The sequence below is a fragment of the Populus alba genome, chromosome 10 (assembly GCF_005239225.2).
Source record: "Populus alba chromosome 10, ASM523922v2, whole genome shotgun sequence".
NCBI classification, from domain to species: domain Eukaryota; kingdom Viridiplantae; phylum Streptophyta; class Magnoliopsida; order Malpighiales; family Salicaceae; genus Populus; species Populus alba.
In genome coordinates, this window is record NC_133293.1 from 15,400,100 (window position 1) to 15,416,258 (window position 16,159).

General features: G+C 35.5%; 1 protein-coding gene across 3 annotated transcripts; it reads left to right on the plus strand.

Moving 5' to 3' along the window:
- Positions 1-170: 170 nt before the first annotated feature.
- Positions 171-14,876, plus strand: LOC118043227 (E3 ubiquitin-protein ligase UPL6). 3 transcript variants are annotated; one of them, XM_035051117.2, is made up of 26 exons: positions 172-471; positions 908-1,005; positions 1,133-1,260; positions 2,622-2,733; positions 3,841-4,021; positions 5,166-5,348; positions 5,613-5,792; positions 6,753-6,834; positions 7,032-7,147; positions 7,272-7,573; positions 7,781-7,877; positions 8,037-8,180; positions 8,420-8,503; positions 8,587-8,673; positions 8,765-8,905; positions 9,000-9,125; positions 9,493-9,591; positions 10,341-10,408; positions 11,383-11,449; positions 12,329-12,499; positions 12,578-12,667; positions 12,862-12,942; positions 13,702-13,775; positions 13,885-13,956; positions 14,111-14,200; positions 14,345-14,876. In XM_035051117.2, exons 1-26 carry the CDS (start codon positions 313-315, stop codon positions 14,409-14,411), a joined length of 3,099 nt encoding a protein of 1,032 aa, XP_034907008.1. In that variant the 5' UTR covers positions 172-312; the 3' UTR covers positions 14,412-14,876. The 3 variants fall into 3 exon arrangements, with proteins under 3 accessions (XP_034907009.1, XP_034907008.1, XP_073267725.1); XM_073411624.1 differs by having other exon boundaries at positions 310-471; positions 919-1,005; XM_035051118.2 differs by lacking the exons at positions 12,578-12,667; positions 12,862-12,942; positions 13,702-13,775; ... (1 more) ...; positions 14,111-14,200; positions 14,345-14,876 and adding an exon at positions 12,151-12,244 and having other exon boundaries at positions 171-471; positions 12,329-12,469.
- Positions 14,877-16,159: the final 1,283 nt, after the last annotated feature.

A 16,159-nucleotide genomic window follows, 5' to 3' on the forward strand; every position in this document is an offset into this window, starting at 1 on the left:
TAGTATGCGTATAATAATAATAATAATATAATGTTGTTAAATCATAAGTGTAGAATTTTAATATTGATGAATTTACAGCGGTAAAGAAAAGGAAAGGGAAAATCATGCAATTGGTCGGTTGCTCCTTTACACGTACGACGTCCTTCTTTTCAAGGACCTTTAAGAACTGTATTCATTATGCGAAGTTTCCCAGTCTTCCTCTTCTTCTCCAAGTCTTGTAAAACTGAAGACGAATTCCTTAAATATCTATTTTAAACCCGGACCTATTGTTTTAAAACCGGCGTTATTAGAGTTCGACTCAGAAGATATACGATGTTTTTCAACGGCGATCCATCGACACGGAAGCGAGTGGATTTAGGAGGTCGGAGTTCGAAGGAAAGAGATAGGCAGAAGCTTCTTGAACAAACTAGATTGGAACGGAATCGTAGGTTGTGGGTGAAGCAACAGAATGCTGCTGCTCTCAAAATTCAAGTTAGCTTTTGCTCCTATTAGTATTATTTTTGTTTCCTCAATTGATTGTAATTTACGCGTGTTAATTTGTATTCTTTTTAGTTCATTAAATTCAATGCCATGTTTGTTCACGCGAATGCTATATGCTCTACACGTAACGGTGCTGTTTTAGGCATGGAATTTTGTTGATTTAGAAACTAGGGATGGAAGGATCACGAGAATTAGGGTTTTTGTCACTTCATTGCTTTAGTTGCTCAAAGTCAGTTACAATCCGTGTTTGATTGAAAATGGATTGTTTGATTTCTTTGTCCTGTTAGATGTTGTAGCGAGAAAGCTTTTGCAAGGTCAATTTTAATCTAAATAAAGAGCACATTTGGTGGCTTTTTTAGTTGATATAAGCATTTGTCAGGACTTGTAATGCATTTGTTGCAAAGTGCTTACTAATTAGTAACTACAGAAATGGTTTAGAGGGAGAAAGGCAGTGGAGGCTGAACAGTCTACGGTTCGAGAGCAGTTCTTTGGAACCTATGGGAAGTATTGCCAAAATGTAGACAGGTAACGTGGCAATGTCCTCATCCTAATGTTATTAATAGCAGTTGTGACAATTTATTGTGGAAGTCTGCGTGATACCCTTTTTGATTGAGATTCTAAATTCTTCCTCCAAATTGTCTTGTGTATCCAGGCATTGTTTCAGTTCAGATTCAGAGTTCCTCCGGCAGCTGTTATTTTTCTTCAATGCACAAAATACTGATGATTTCACTATCCTTGTGGAGACTTGCCGATTGCTTCTGCAAAATGTTCGAGATAGTGGTATTTCCATCACTGTAAAACTTCTAAAATGGAAACCTTACATGCATGTTTATTTATTTATTTTCTAAAAAACATAATGTCATCAACAAGGGCAGCTTGTCCAATCATAAGATATCCTCGTGTACAAATTCACACTTGTTTGAGTTGTACTTCTCTATGTAAGAATGTCTCTGGATTTAGCATTTGTTGCATTTTGATTCTTGACATGCTGATTATATTTTTCTATTTTATTTTAGCCTTCAACATTTGTAGCACTTTTGAACTTGACATTTAAATGACAATCTAAAGTGGCCGTGGCGGAAAGTTTATTAATTTAATATTTGCTCCTGACAGTGGATGGAAAATATTAAATTCCAGAAAAAGGAGACAAGGATTATAATTTTGGGATGTTATGCTGCTTTAGATTGTACCATACTCGTTCCAACCTTTACATTTTTCTGAGAAACTCTGATACACAGACTTGTGAGAAAGTGCTTTAATTCAAGCATTTTTTACTCTCAGAGAGACTAGCATACAACCGAGCTATTTTTCTGCCAGCCCTTTTTTTATCTGGGAAGGCACCTAGCCCCCTACCCACCCAACCCAAACCCAGACCTTTACTGAAGATTGCCAACGGGTTTGAGCCCCCTTTACAACTGAAGTTAAGTTCAACAGTAAAAGAAATAACAAAAGCCATAAAGCCAACCTTTTTTTTTTGTTAACGAGGTTTATTGTCATCTGCAGGGTGAAATCCTTCCCTTCATTGATGAACAGTGACAAACCATTCAGAAATCAGGATGTCACTGTTTAATAAAAGCCTTCTAGGAGATTTGTATTTTTCAACATAATAAAATCAAACAATGTCATTGTTTAGCAAATGTAGATCATTGGTTATGAAACTTTTTGTTTGGGTCAGGTGTGAAGATTGTCATTGATGTTCTTAGATGGCCCCACTTAATTAATCAGAAGCATGTTCTAGGGTGGCCCATAAACAAACTCTGTGCTGTTGTGGTAATAGTTAAGAAGCATGAACGATGAGCTATCAGCTATGGTGCCATAAGGCATCTCTTCTCTCCATAATGATTGGATTGAGGGTGAGCTTGAGGGTTCATCCCACTTGCATAAGTAATTATGGTGACCCATTGATGAGAAATGGAAAAGGGAGGAAAAAAAATAAAGTGCAATCTATGCTGCAAATTGCTGGGTGTCTTTGTTTGTTCCTAATTTTGGACTCGATCTCTTTGTTTCATTTTACTAGGTTCACTTGTGCAAGTAATGCGTAATTGAAATTCCACTGCATTTCTCAGTTTCCCTCTCATTGTACTCCATTTGCAGCACAGCATTTTACCATTTTGTATTAACAATCTGTCATTATTCAACAGGGGACATTGTGAGCCTGTTTGCTGGTGTGGACTATTCAACCAAGCATGCTTTGGTGGACTATAGGGTCAAGCAACTTGCATTTACCTGTATTTGGGCTATCTATCAAAATAGGTTTGCTTTGTGAACACCTGTTTGAATATATCTGAAATCTGCTGAACTTTCATCTCTACTGAATTTGGGTGCTAGTTGGATGCAATATTTTCCCTGTTATCGTGCTTGTGCTAAACTCTGAGTACATGAGAGGCGCTGTCTCTTGATTCTGTTTCCATGTGTAGTCATATCCTGGTCATGATTTTGACTATTATAGCTCTAGGCATTCTATCATGCAGACCCTAACAAAAGTTCTTTCCTGTCTTAAATTTTTGCTGATTAAAGATTGAATAGTGTAACATGTAGTGGCATTGTCCCAGTTTTCTTTTATGAAGAACCAAACAATGGAATTATTCAGCAAAGATTTCCTCCTTTGCTGTATCCCAAAATTTAAGGATGATGATTGGATCGATCTTTGTGCTGGTTTATGGAGATAAGACAGATACTAACATTACATTGATGAACTGTGGGGAAAGAAGTGTCTGTTTCTCTTGTAGTACAAATTTTTATCTATTGTTTTTTAACTTTACATCGATTGAATTCTGAATGTCACTACAAATTTAAGGATGATGATTGGATCGATCTTTGTGCTGGTTTATGGAGATAAGACAGATACTAATGTTACCTTGATGAACTGCGGGGAAAGAATTGTATGTTTCTCTTGTAGTACAAATTTTATCTGTTGGTTTTTAACCTTACATCGATTGAATTCTGAATGTCACTATTAAATCTCCTTAGTCTGGAGGTAAAACTCCCAGCATGGACCTGATTTATACTTGCATAGGGTGTGCCAAGTTTCAATGGCTATGTATTTGAATTTTTATCGGCGCAAATATTATTTTAACATGTTGGATTTTACTCTCTGTGTTTGTATTGCTTTTTTGCTTCAATTGACCTTGCATGTCTATTTTTACTTGTGACGTACATGCTTGTGTTTTTAGGATTTATCTACATTTTGCTTAACTTTTGTGGTTTTGATGGACATGTGCTTATGATGTCTGATAGCCAGTACATTCTCTTAGAATTGTTCTTTGAGACTATTTTTTAACATTATCCTTAATTTTTTTTTTTAAAATTTAACTACCTTGCTGATACATGATGCCTATTGGCATTGTGATTGTGGAGCAGAAAACAATTGAAGGATCAACTTGTGATGGTGCCCAGGGATTCAAGCCTAACAGCAACTCTCTTGCTGGAAGCTGTAGTTTTGCTGATCGATCCCAAACTTCCATGGGCGTGCAAGGTTGTTGGTTATCTCTTGCAAAGGAATGCATTCGCTCTATTTAGAGAAATTGTCCTAACAGGAAAGGTATGCATCTAATTATTACAAATGCTTTCTTGGTTTTTGATTTTGTGCTAGAAGGTATATTCTGCATAACGTGCCATTTCTTTCCATTAGCTTTCTACTAACTTCCATTATAAACTTACATTTCTGTTTTCTTACTCAAAATTGTCTGCATGCAAACATGCACTACCAAATTCCATATCTGAAATTTTGTAACCTTAGAGTCATAATGTTGTAACTACCATAGTCTAAAAACTTGCCCAAATTAACATGATTTGAATAGCATGTATAATGGATACATATCTTTCAAAAGCATACTACTATGAGGCAAAAGAAGTAAGACCATCAGTTCGTAAGGTAAAATAAACTTTGAATACCCCGAATCATCGTCTTGTTTCCTGTATTGGCAACATGGCTTATGGCTGCACTCTAAGGGCACTTTATTTTCAGCCATTCTTTTGCCAAGGAACCCAAAAAATCAGATGTTACCTTCCATTAATTTTCTTTTTAATATAACTGCTGCAGAAGAATGAAAAAAGTTGCAGGAATTTGGCTCCACACACAGCTAGAGAGGGTCTGAGATAAATCAACAGAAAAATGCGATTAGAGAATGCTGTGAAGTTTCCAACTTTTCATTTTTTTCCTCCTTAACATGATAACCATGTGTTTTTTGGGCTTGTGATCTACCTTTATAAGAATTGATCCTTTTAATAAAAATAGTGCAGTAATAAAAAAAGAATTTATCATAGTTCAGCATGCTAGCAGTTTGGCTGGGATTAAAAGCTGCTGAACCTGGACATGAACTTGTTAAGACTTGTTTGTTTTTGCGTTTCAAAAGCACTTTTGAAAAAAATTGAATTTTTTTTATTTTTTTTTCATTAATATTTTTTTGGTGTTTTCAGATCATTTTGATGCGCTGATGTCAAAAATGATTTATAAAAAATAAAAAAAATATATTATTTTGATACATTTCCGAGCGAAAAATACTTTGAAAAACAACCGCTACAACACTCACAAACTCCCCCTTAGTTGACAGATGCACATATTAGTTGTGGTGGTTATTATTTCTGATTTTTCTGAGCTGCTTAAAATCTGTCTGGTAATTATGCTCACCCTATTCTGAAGTAGTTACAGATTACTGCATGTGGTTTTCCTTAATAATGTGCAGGAGAATACAAAGAGTGACAATTCCATTAGAAATGCATCTCCATTGGAGCGTATTCTTGCCCTTATGATATCTCACATTGGTCAGCATCCGTGTATTTGCCCCAACATTAATCCGCAATGGAGTTTCTCTTCTCAGATGCTGACAATCCCTTTATTATGGAGACTTTTTCCTAGTTTAAAAGAGGTATTTTGTTTTAATGTTTCTTCTGGTGGAATTACTTGCCTTCGTTTTTTGTTAAAATTCTATGCAATATAGACAACTGTGGCATTGCTTGTCATGGAAAAAAAATGCAGCAGACTGCTTCTTTTATTTCATTGATCCTGTTGAATGGGATATGCAATTTTCTCCTACTTGTTTTCTTCTGAGCTGAGCTGAAAATCATGTAATTGTTGTTTGGACTGCATATTTTTTCTTAGGATTGTTGCATAAGTGACTTTTTTCTTCCAGGTTTTTGCAACTCGGGGGCTGAGCCAACATTACATTCATCAGATGGCACAATGTGTGCGGAATGCCTATGTCCTGCCCAATGATGTTTCTGTGGAATGTCCTGGTTATGCCTGTCTCCTAGGAAATACGGTAGAAACTGCAGGAGCTGCTTTGTCTCATGCTGACTGTTCCTTTGAGATGGTAAGGAATTCATGATAAATCATAGTAGATAATTGTGTTATTGTATAAACACACACACAAAAAGAATACAATACATCTGTATGGATTAATATATTATTTGTTGATATGTAACTTCTTTTCCCTCTTTGCAAGATGCAAAACTACTAGCTGCCTTCAAAATGTAAACTATAGGTTGTATGTTTAAGGATCGTGATAGTCAGGCAAAAGATTTTGAAACATTATGGGTAAAGGAGGCTGGTTACCTACCATAATTTTATGAATCTAAGACTTCTGAAGAAAGATATTGATGGATTACCATTGTGTGAGGAGTCTTTCATACTTGACCTTAAGAACCTATGACTTGCTGTTTTGACAGCATTGATATGACTTGAAATACAAAACCAGACCATACGGACACATTATTAGCTTGATTTTGTGCTTAAACGCTTAATTTTATCCAAGTGGATCACCACGCTGCCTGAGACCTCACCCGATGTGGTTTTGATTCAGCTATTAAGCAATCCATAAATTTTCCTTATGTAAGATTTAAAATTAGTTTCTTGACAACTGCACATGAATACTCTAAATCTTTTCTCTGCTGTTTCATGTATGTTTAAATGTCTGGTTTGCAGATTTCTATCACTTCCTTTGCGACCTATGTTTTTTTTCTTTTCACCATTGAAGATTTGTGAACTTTTTCCTTTTGCTTCCTTTACGAATTCTGGAAATGATATATGGTGATGACCACTTTTAACTTATTTTAGTTTTGGGGAAGTTAAAGTATTGTTAATTATGAAAATCTGTAACTTTCTTTTCTTGACTGACAGTTTCTATCATTCTCATCGTTTTCCCTTAGGATTAAAAGAGAATAATTGTTGTTATCTTTCTTATCCAACTTGCCAAATGTGTTTCAGCTGGGAAATTTTGATTCAACTTTTGTGGATTCTGAAACAAATTTTCTTTCTTGTTTATTTCAATTAGGCTATGGACCTTGCTGCTGTTACAACATTCTTGTTGGAGGCACTTCCTCCTATAAAATCGTCAAGTCCGGAAATCAGACAAAGTATGCACTCTTCATGATATATCAGATTTATTCTTTCCTTGATAAGTGCCTGTTATGGATTTTCTCTAACTGGAAATTCTTACTTATACCATAATTCTTTGCATAATCTTCCATTCGTTCATTAACCTTGTGGAAGCTGAATTACTGTCTTTTGATCTGCTTGATCTGAGTGTATACATGTAATTGGTAAACTTCAGGTTCCACTATGGATGAGGATGATATGGCTTTGCCTGATGAAATGGAAATAGTCTTAAACAAGGATTTGGAACAACAGATAGCCCATGCTATGCATTCCCGCTTTCTCTTGCAATTGGTATGTAACATGCTTTTTTTGCATCAGCTTGACATTAAATTGGCCTATCTATAATAGTGAAAGCAATCTTGACCTTTTAGAATTAAAAAAACTAAGCAACTTTTTTTACTTTGTTTTCAAGCAGACAAATGTTTTATTTCGGGAGGTTTCAATGGTCAGTGGTTCAAACCATGGACTGGATGACAAAGAGGTTGCAGCTATTGGTGCTGTTTGTGCCTTTTTGCATGTTGCTTTCAGCACCTTGCCAGTCGACCGAATGATGACCGTATTGGCATTTAGAACTGAACTTGTTCGAGTGCTTTGGAATTTTATGAAGCAGTGTCATGAGAATAAGAAATGGCCATCCTTGCCTGAGCAGTTGTCATATCTGCCAGGAGATGTACCTGGCTGGCTGTTACCTCTGGCTGTTTTTTGTCCTGTATACAAGTCAGCTTCTCTCTCTCCCTTTGGTGGTTTCATTTCCTTCTTGTGCTGACATGTTATTCTGTTTTTTCCCTTTTGGTTTTATATATCCCTTTTATATTCTAGATTAATGTGTGGCTGTATCTGGTCACTTTAGTTGTTTGTTGCCCTTCCCCTTGCTTCTTGAAGAAGCAAATATTTCTACTCTTAATTGTTTTCATGGTTTGCCAGGTACATGCTTATGTTAGTTGGCAATGAGGAGTTTTATGAGCAGGAGAAGCCATTGTCATTGAAGGATGTTCGGTGTCTAATTGTTATTTTGAGACAGGTAACTTATAATGGATGAATTTTAGATCAACAAGCTGTAAAATGAAGACTTGAACCAGAGGCTTTCTGTATCCAGCCTTGTTCTTACATGTGTTACTGCTTTCTAATGTAAATGCGTTATAACTCCAACTTCTGTTTCTTCATTTTCTATTTTCTGCAGGCCCTATGGCAACTCCTGTGGGTGAATCCTACAGCACACAGTAATTCAGTTAAACTTGTTAAAAACACTTCTGCTTATAATGGGAACCCTGTTGAATCTATTAAACAGAGAGTTAGTCTTGTAGCCTCTGAACTCCTCTCTCAGGTAATTCTTAATCTATTGAATTTTTTTAATCTGAATTACTCAAAGTCTTACTTGCAGGTCATCTTATTGCAATTTGTTGTTTTAATCACTAATCTAGTCACTGTAGATTCTGTAAATGTTTTTGGTTTGATAGAATATTCACTTGTATCTTGCTTAGACTATGCTAGCAATATGCAGGAGATATTGTTCCTTTAGTTTTTTTTTTTTTTTTTTTAATTTTTAATGGGATATTATTGTAGTTGCAAGATTGGAATAACAGACGACAATTTGCACCACCCAGCGATTTCCATGCTGATGGCGTTGATGATTCATTCATTTCTCAGGTAGTATTTTATCTCAAATGTAATCTTCAGGTTCCTGGAACCTAGCTGTTATGATGTTGATTTTGCCCATTTTCCCTTTTCAGGCTATAATAGATGGAACCAAGGCAAATGACATTATGAAACGGGCTCCTTTTTTGGTACCTTTTACAAGCAGAGTAAAAATATTCAATGTAAGTCTTGTCACAAAGTTGCACTCAAAAGAATGTGAAGCTGTGAGGAATAAAGTGCAAGTGTAGTTATTTATATAAATTTGTCTTCCAGTCACAATTATTGGCCATTAGGCAAAGACAAGGATCCCATGGTGTTTTCACGAGAAACAGATTCAGAATACGACGGGACCATATTTTGGAAGATGCTTATAATCAGATGAGTGCATTGTCTGAGGAGGATCTTCGAGGATTGGTAATTCATTTGTTTTGCACATTAATCTACAAAAACAAATATTTTCAATCAGAATATGACACTAGAGTAATCACGTCTGGTTGTTCACCTACAGATTCGTGTATCATTTATTAATGAGTTTGGAGTTGAGGAAGCTGGCATTGATGGTGGTGGCATTTTTAAAGATTTCATGGAGAACATTACTCGAGCTGCCTTCGATGTGCAATACGGGTTGTTTAAGGTGATAAATTTATGTTCTGTGACATCTATGCATTTACATGCTTCAAGTTGAAAGCTAAACCAGTCTGTGTGAACTTGCATGAGTTGAATCAAAGCATACACCCAGTAGTACAAAGATATTCACCCATGTATAAAGCTTTGTTATGACTTACAACATATATAAATTTTATATGAGGTCTCTTAAATAATTTTGGGATATATTACAACATTTTGAATCTTTTGATGGCTGCTGTTTTTATGCATGCATGTTTCATGTGTTACATATCAGCAAAAGCACTTTCCTTGTCTTCTTCTTTCTTGCTTTAATTTATGTTGTTGTACCTTCTACCTAATGTTTTGTGACTGTCTGCTTGGCATTGTATATTCAGGAAACATCTGATCACCTACTCTACCCCAATCCTGGATCAGGAATGATACATGAACAACATCTCCAGTTTTTTCATTTCCTTGGAACTCTTCTTGCAAAGGTTTGATTTGCTCTCTCATTCAACCGATTCATCACATAATATTTAATGGTGTTGATTGCATGGTTTGGAGCTTCAAGGTCAATTGCTTTGTCTTTTAATGCATATGAAAACCTATAGAACAGCATGTGCCTAACATAAACTAAATTTTACTGCTGGCATCTGAAGACTTGCATGTTATAGCAACACGGGCCTGCACTTTTTCATGTTCAATCTTTGATTGTCCACCTTAGGTTATTTAATTTGATATATCTTGAATAAGAATACTACCAACATTTTTAATGTAATATACATAAATGTTTTTGTGCACGTAAGTGTTTTTTAATTGATTTTGTAGTGTTATATCTTATCATTTGCTAAAATATTGTGATTGTGATTTTGTTTTATATTCTTTTTAACCAAATGTCATGGTCATAACTTACACGAGATAAATGGTGTAAGATATATTCACCTAAAATGGGTATCATAGTACTAGAGAGGAATGATTAACCTAACTATTTTCAGATAGTTCACACCAAATAACTGGAACAGGGCCTTTTGAGTTGCTGATGGGACCTTTGGAGTCTTAAATGTCTGATTGCAAAAAGAATTCCACTTATCTTAGTTTTATTTCTTGCTCTAGTCTTTATGTCCCACACAAAGAGCCTTTCCAGGGTTTATTACTGAAATCCCTATTGGTCTTTGTCCTTTGTCTCCTCAATATGAAGGATCTAATTATGTATCCTTATCCGGTTCCTTGTTACTCTTTGCAGGCTATGTTCGAAGGTATTCTTGTTGATATACCTTTTGCAACATTCTTCCTAAGCAAATTAAAACAGAAGTAAGTTTTCAATGCTATACCCGCTAAATTGTAGCTGTTTATGGACCTTTTTAATTTTTCATGGCTGCTGCCTTCGAATTCCATGATTTATATACAAAGTGGCGGATCCATAGTGTAATTAGCGGGGTCAATTGACCCCACTCAGTTTTTTTAAAATGGTAATAATATATGTTGGATATAAAATTATATAGTTGTTTTCCTAAAATGACCCCATTAAATAATGCCAAAAGTAAAAAACAATTAAAGAGGAGGGCCAAATTTGTAATTATAATTACCTTGTACAGGTAAAGAAGAAAAAAAGGAAATTATTTTGTAAGCATGTGATGTTAGGAATAAAAGAGTTCACATAGGAAATGGCTGAGAGAAATAGGGATTGATATTTGTAGCAGACTCAAATTTGTATTATAGTTCTTAATTGTTTCTTCTCCAATCTTCACACCTCATTTTATATTCTTTCGAAAAGCTAAATCAAATTTAATCATTTAAAATTTTTAATTGTTTGGAAAGTGTATGGTATGGAAGTGTTTTTCTAATAAAAAATGTCATTATTTATTTATTCATTGCTTTTATATCTACCTTTTCGTTTCCTTATATTTGAAAGTTTTTAAAAGAAATTATTTCTAAATTAAACTTTTTTTAATATATTTATTTAGTTTTGAATTAATTTAGTATACAAAATTTTTTATAAAAATATTATTATAATATTTACATAAAATTATTTGTGCAAATATTATTAAGAGCTATTAAATGACCCCGCTACAAAAATTCTGGATCTGCCACTGTATATGCATGTATTTTTGGCAAAGCAGATACCTTTGGAATAATTAATTTTGAACTATCTGTGCAAGTTCATATTATTTTAGTTTAGGAAATAGAAACTAATTTTGACAATTTCACCTATTTGGTTTTTCGTTACCATGCACTATCTCTAGCTCAATTTTAGTATTTATTTACGAGTTTTGTTGGTTGATCAGGTACAACTATTTGAATGACTTGCCTTCACTGGATCCAGAATTATATCGCCACCTTATTTTCCTGAAGGTATTATTGTTATTGTCTTCCCACTGACCATGAATGCTTCAGTAACTGCTACTGTCTTGTCAGCTAAACAATAAACTTCTGTTTGCACTGATTCTTTAGCAAGCAGGAAACTGGAAATTCATCTATAATTGTGCTTGAGGTACAAATAAATCCCCTTGAAATGAGCTGCTGTTAAAAATGGAGACACTGTGGCAACTAAAGTAGAAAGTTTGAATTAACTCTATTTTGGGGGGATCCATCATAATGTTATATGTCTATGGGATATGTCTTAAGAGATTGAAATAGTGTTTTACTCATTTGAATTGCTTGGCCAAATACGGAACATAGTAGTTCAATTTCATGAGCTGGATAAGTCTTTATGCAATTGGTTTTTGCTATTGATCAGCTGTTATAGCTTTTATTCCTGTCTGTTCCAAAAAGAGTAATTGCTCCTATCAGTTGACCACCTGACTTCCATACTTTTGGTGTCAGAAATGGGACCAGAATGGGGTCATGGTCTTGGGGAATGAAATAGCTTTTACTTTTTCATAGAAGGCCATTTACAAGCAGGCATGCCCATCTAGAGGGTTTTAGATTATATGGTGCTAGTTCAATTTTCTGTAGGGAGTCAATTATATTTTTCGTTATCCTTTTCAGAAGCAGGCAGGCATGTCCATGTAGGGGGGGTTAAGATTATGTGATTCTAGTTTCATTTTCTGTAGGCACTGAAGTATATTTTTCCTTCTTTCTCGTCCTTTTGGTGTTGGAATGGAACTTTCAACTGATGCGGGAAAAAAAAAGAGAGAATCTCCATCTGTATGACATCCTCTCAGATTCTCATTGGTTCTTTTGATTTTAGGTTCTCACCTTTTTCTTTACTTGCATTTATCTTAACTGCAGCGTTATCAAGGTGATATTTCTGACTTGGAGCTCTACTTTGTCATTGTAAATAATGAATATGGCGAGAAAACAGAAGAAGAGCTGCTTCCTGGTGGACGAAACCAACGTGTTACTAATGACAATGTCATTCCTTTTACTCATCTTGTATCTAATTATCGTCTGAACTATCAGGTATTCCAGCATTTCATTATTAGTTCATCTAGTTCACGCAATGTTGTCATCTAATCATCGTAGTAATATCACTTTCAGATACGTTTGCAAAGTTCTCATTTCATGAGGGGCTTTCAGCAGCTTATAAAGAAAGAATGGATTGATATGTTTAACGAGCATGAACTTCAGGTATTCTCACCCAGATTCTTATGAACAAATCATGCTAGCTTCGCATGGGATGGATACCTTGCATTGCTAATCTCATATTTAACATCAGTAGAAAAATTATATACTAAAGAATCATCAGCCTTATGTGTAAACTTGAAAATATCTCCCAATCCCTATTCCCTCCTTTATTTGACGTAGCTACTATTTGTTTACAGCTCCTGATATCAGGTTCACTTGAAAGCTTGGATATTGATGACCTGCGCAGTCATACCAATTATGCGGGTGGTTATCATAGCGTAAGTTATATTTGTTTGTCTTAATTGTAAAGTACTAGTAGGAAAAATATGAGTATCCTTAATTTTCTATTGCAGCTTCTTAGGTGTATTATTTATTACAGAGAAACTAAAGTATGCAAGAAGAGAGAAAAAAAGAGAAAACCTTACACTTAACAACTGCTCTCTTAAAAATTATGAAAAAAATGCAACCAAATGATTTAATTCAAAGAACCTCAATTAAGCTCACAATTTCTCCCCGACAACAAAGTCCCACTATAAACAAGGTGAAACTAATCCTGCTCACCTGCCAACACGCCATCCTCTCACCATTCATAACTGTGCATGCATGTATGTTTTTTTGAGACTTTAATCTAGAGCCCAACCTAGGGCCTCGGCATATTATCTTTAGAGTTAATTTAGTGGTTGAGAATTGGCTTTGGTAAATTTCAATTCTTATTTGGAATTGTATTTTTCCTTAATGTGCAGTTCACATATGATGGAGATATAATACCTTTGCTGTTTTCCTAGAAAAATACTTTGCATTGATTAAGATTCTGAATCTTGTTCCAAATTTAGCTGCTGTTGTGGCCCTATGTGAGCTGGTTCTCTGGATTTTGGAATGAATGGTCATTTGTTATGGGGCATTTGTTCATGTTCTGATGACTTCATGGCTACCAAGGCATTTAAACTATACCTAAGTGAATGATTAAGCCCACCTTTATGTCTATTTTCTTGCAATTAAAAGCTACTTAATTAATCTGTTTTGTTTCCCCTGCACAGGAGCATTATGTTATTGAGATGTTCTGGGAAGTTCTGAAAGGTTTTTCATTGGAAAACCAAAAGAAATTTCTGAAGTGAGCTTCTTCTTCTTCTTCTCCTTCTTTTGTATTTTGCCACCTCAATTCTCAATTCTCAGTCAGCTTGAGAAAATACTACCAAAATGATAGAAAACAACTTTTATAGGTTTGTGACTGGTTGCTCTCGAGGACCTCTGCTTGGATTCAAGTATCTGGAACCCGTGTTTTGTATACAGAGGTAAGAGCTGTACTAAATGTAATTAGGAGAAGCAGATTTTGAAGTTTGTATGAACCTCTTTGTTGATGCGTGTCAAGATTTTTACTATTTATTTTGTTTGTTTTCACTTTTTTAATATAAATTGATTTCTACAATTATTTGACTTTTTCTTCAGGGCCGGGGGTACTGCTTCTGAGGAAGCTCTTGACCGGTTGCCAACATCAGCTACTTGCATGAATCTTCTAAAGCTTCCACCTTATAGAAGGTTTGTCCCTGTAATAGGATCCGCTAATCTGATGTTTACTTTATTCTATTCATTTTTGTTGTCTTGTTGCATATATGGAGGTTTTGTCAGGTACTCAGCTCATTGTTTACTCACTTAATCAACCTTCTCATGTTTGTGACACAGCAAAGAGCAGCTAGCAACGAAATTGCTATATTCTATAAATGCGGATGCTGGTTTTGATTTGAGCTGATGAGTTGTGTTTTGATAAAACCAAGGGGAGAAAACATAATCCACGTGATGTTGCTCCTGCAAACATCCGTTCATACACTGGAGTGAGTGCCAAGGGCCAGCACAGCTTTGCTGGAGACAGGTGATTGTAGGAGAAAAAACTGAAGACAAGAAATAAGAATAGAATAGCCTTTAGATTCATTTAATGGAAAATCCCTAATGGGGTTCATGTGTACATATGTGGATACCCCTGCAGTATATATCGAGTTTGGCTAAACTCACTCATGCTGGAGCTTCCACAGGTGGGTCCTGTCCAGGGATACGATTTGTAGACTGTAAGTTGAAAGAATTGCTTCTCATTATGTCAAAAGAGAAGACTCTTTCTCGACCAGGTCCCTGCAAAAGCTTTCGTGTCTAGATGATCAGGGACGTAGTCGATTATGTATTCTACTCTTATGCAAGTTGAATACACTTTTACTTCTTTCCATCGATTGTATTGTACTTGTGTAATTATCTGTAGATGATCTGGGACGTAGTCATTGTGTTTGGCTAGAATATCATGATTCAGATAGAAACTTTGATTTCTCAAAGAGGAAATCTGATTTTAAATAAATTAGTTCTGCTTATGCGATGCCTTACAGATTCGCTGTACAAATTAATCTCCGAGCTCATTGTTTTTTGGGCTTTCATTCCTTCCCTTTTCACTGAACTGGCCATGTCTGAGTGCTTTGTCTCACAAGTCATAACAGGAGGGAGATGGTCAAGACGCAAAACCCCCTACCCTCGATCGCATTGCACAAATTGGCTGGGCGCGTATCCAATTTGAAGGGGGACAGGTTGGATTACCTGCCAGGATCAGTATCCCTTTGACGCTAAAACAAAATTAAGAGGAAAAAAAAATCAATAAGATGAAGATGGTTCTGAGGAGGACGTACTTAATATATTAGCTGTTCCTGTAGCTCTTGCAAAGGAGATAGGTTGGGAGGATCTTGCTCGGATGGTGAAGGATGAGAAGGCAGGAAACCCCATTGCTGGCTTAATTGACAAGCTCCATTTTGAAAAGAACTGCATGGCATTGCTAATAGCAATAATATAAATGAAATGGATGGTGATGAAAAGACACTTCCAGTGTATAAGGTGTTACTTCTGTACAAATTATGACTAATGTAATTTAAGCACACCTGCTAAGAGTGAATCATGAAACTCCGTCTTTCACAGTGTCGACCTTTTGTCGCTAATCTCAGTTCATATACGTGATTATTCAGTTTAGACGTTGGATTTGAGCTATGTCATCTGTTGATTTAGTCTATTTCCACTTTCAGATAGAAGTTGTTTTAGCACTTTCAGCACGTGCCAATGCTCAGAGGTGGTATGAACTGAAGAAAAAGCAGGAGTGCGAGCAGGAAAAAACTTTTACCGCACATAAAAAAGCTTTTAAAGCGGCTGAGAAAAGGATCCATCTCCAGCTTTCTCAGGTAGATTTAAATTGTAAATGCGGTAATGCAGGATTCTGGCCTACTTTGCTAACTATTAAATAACATATAGGTCTTGTGCTTACAGGAAGCATCTGCATTTTATGTATTTAAAAACTTCAAAATTTATTAGCATTAGCACCAAGTGTGGTGTGCAGCTTAAATATTCTGAGGGATATCATGTTACTGGGTAAAACTTGATAGGCTTTACATTGTTTTATACAAGCATTAATAGGGTGTATATTGATCGCCAAGCGTACTAAAAGACCATTTATATCTGAAAACTGCGTGCATGCTT

Bases quoted from the DNA above. Each gene is read 5' to 3' on its own strand.
- LOC118043227 (XM_035051117.2), top strand. From the start codon at position 313: ATGTTTTTCAACGGCGATCCATCGACACGGAAGCGAGTGGATTTAGGA. The intron at 8,906-8,999 runs GTAATTCATTTG...GTTCACCTACAG, and splicing joins AGGAGGATCTTCGAGGATTG to ATTCGTGTATCATTTATTAA. The intron at 13,957-14,110 runs GTAAGAGCTGTA...CTTTTTCTTCAG, and splicing joins CCCGTGTTTTGTATACAGAG to GGCCGGGGGTACTGCTTCTG.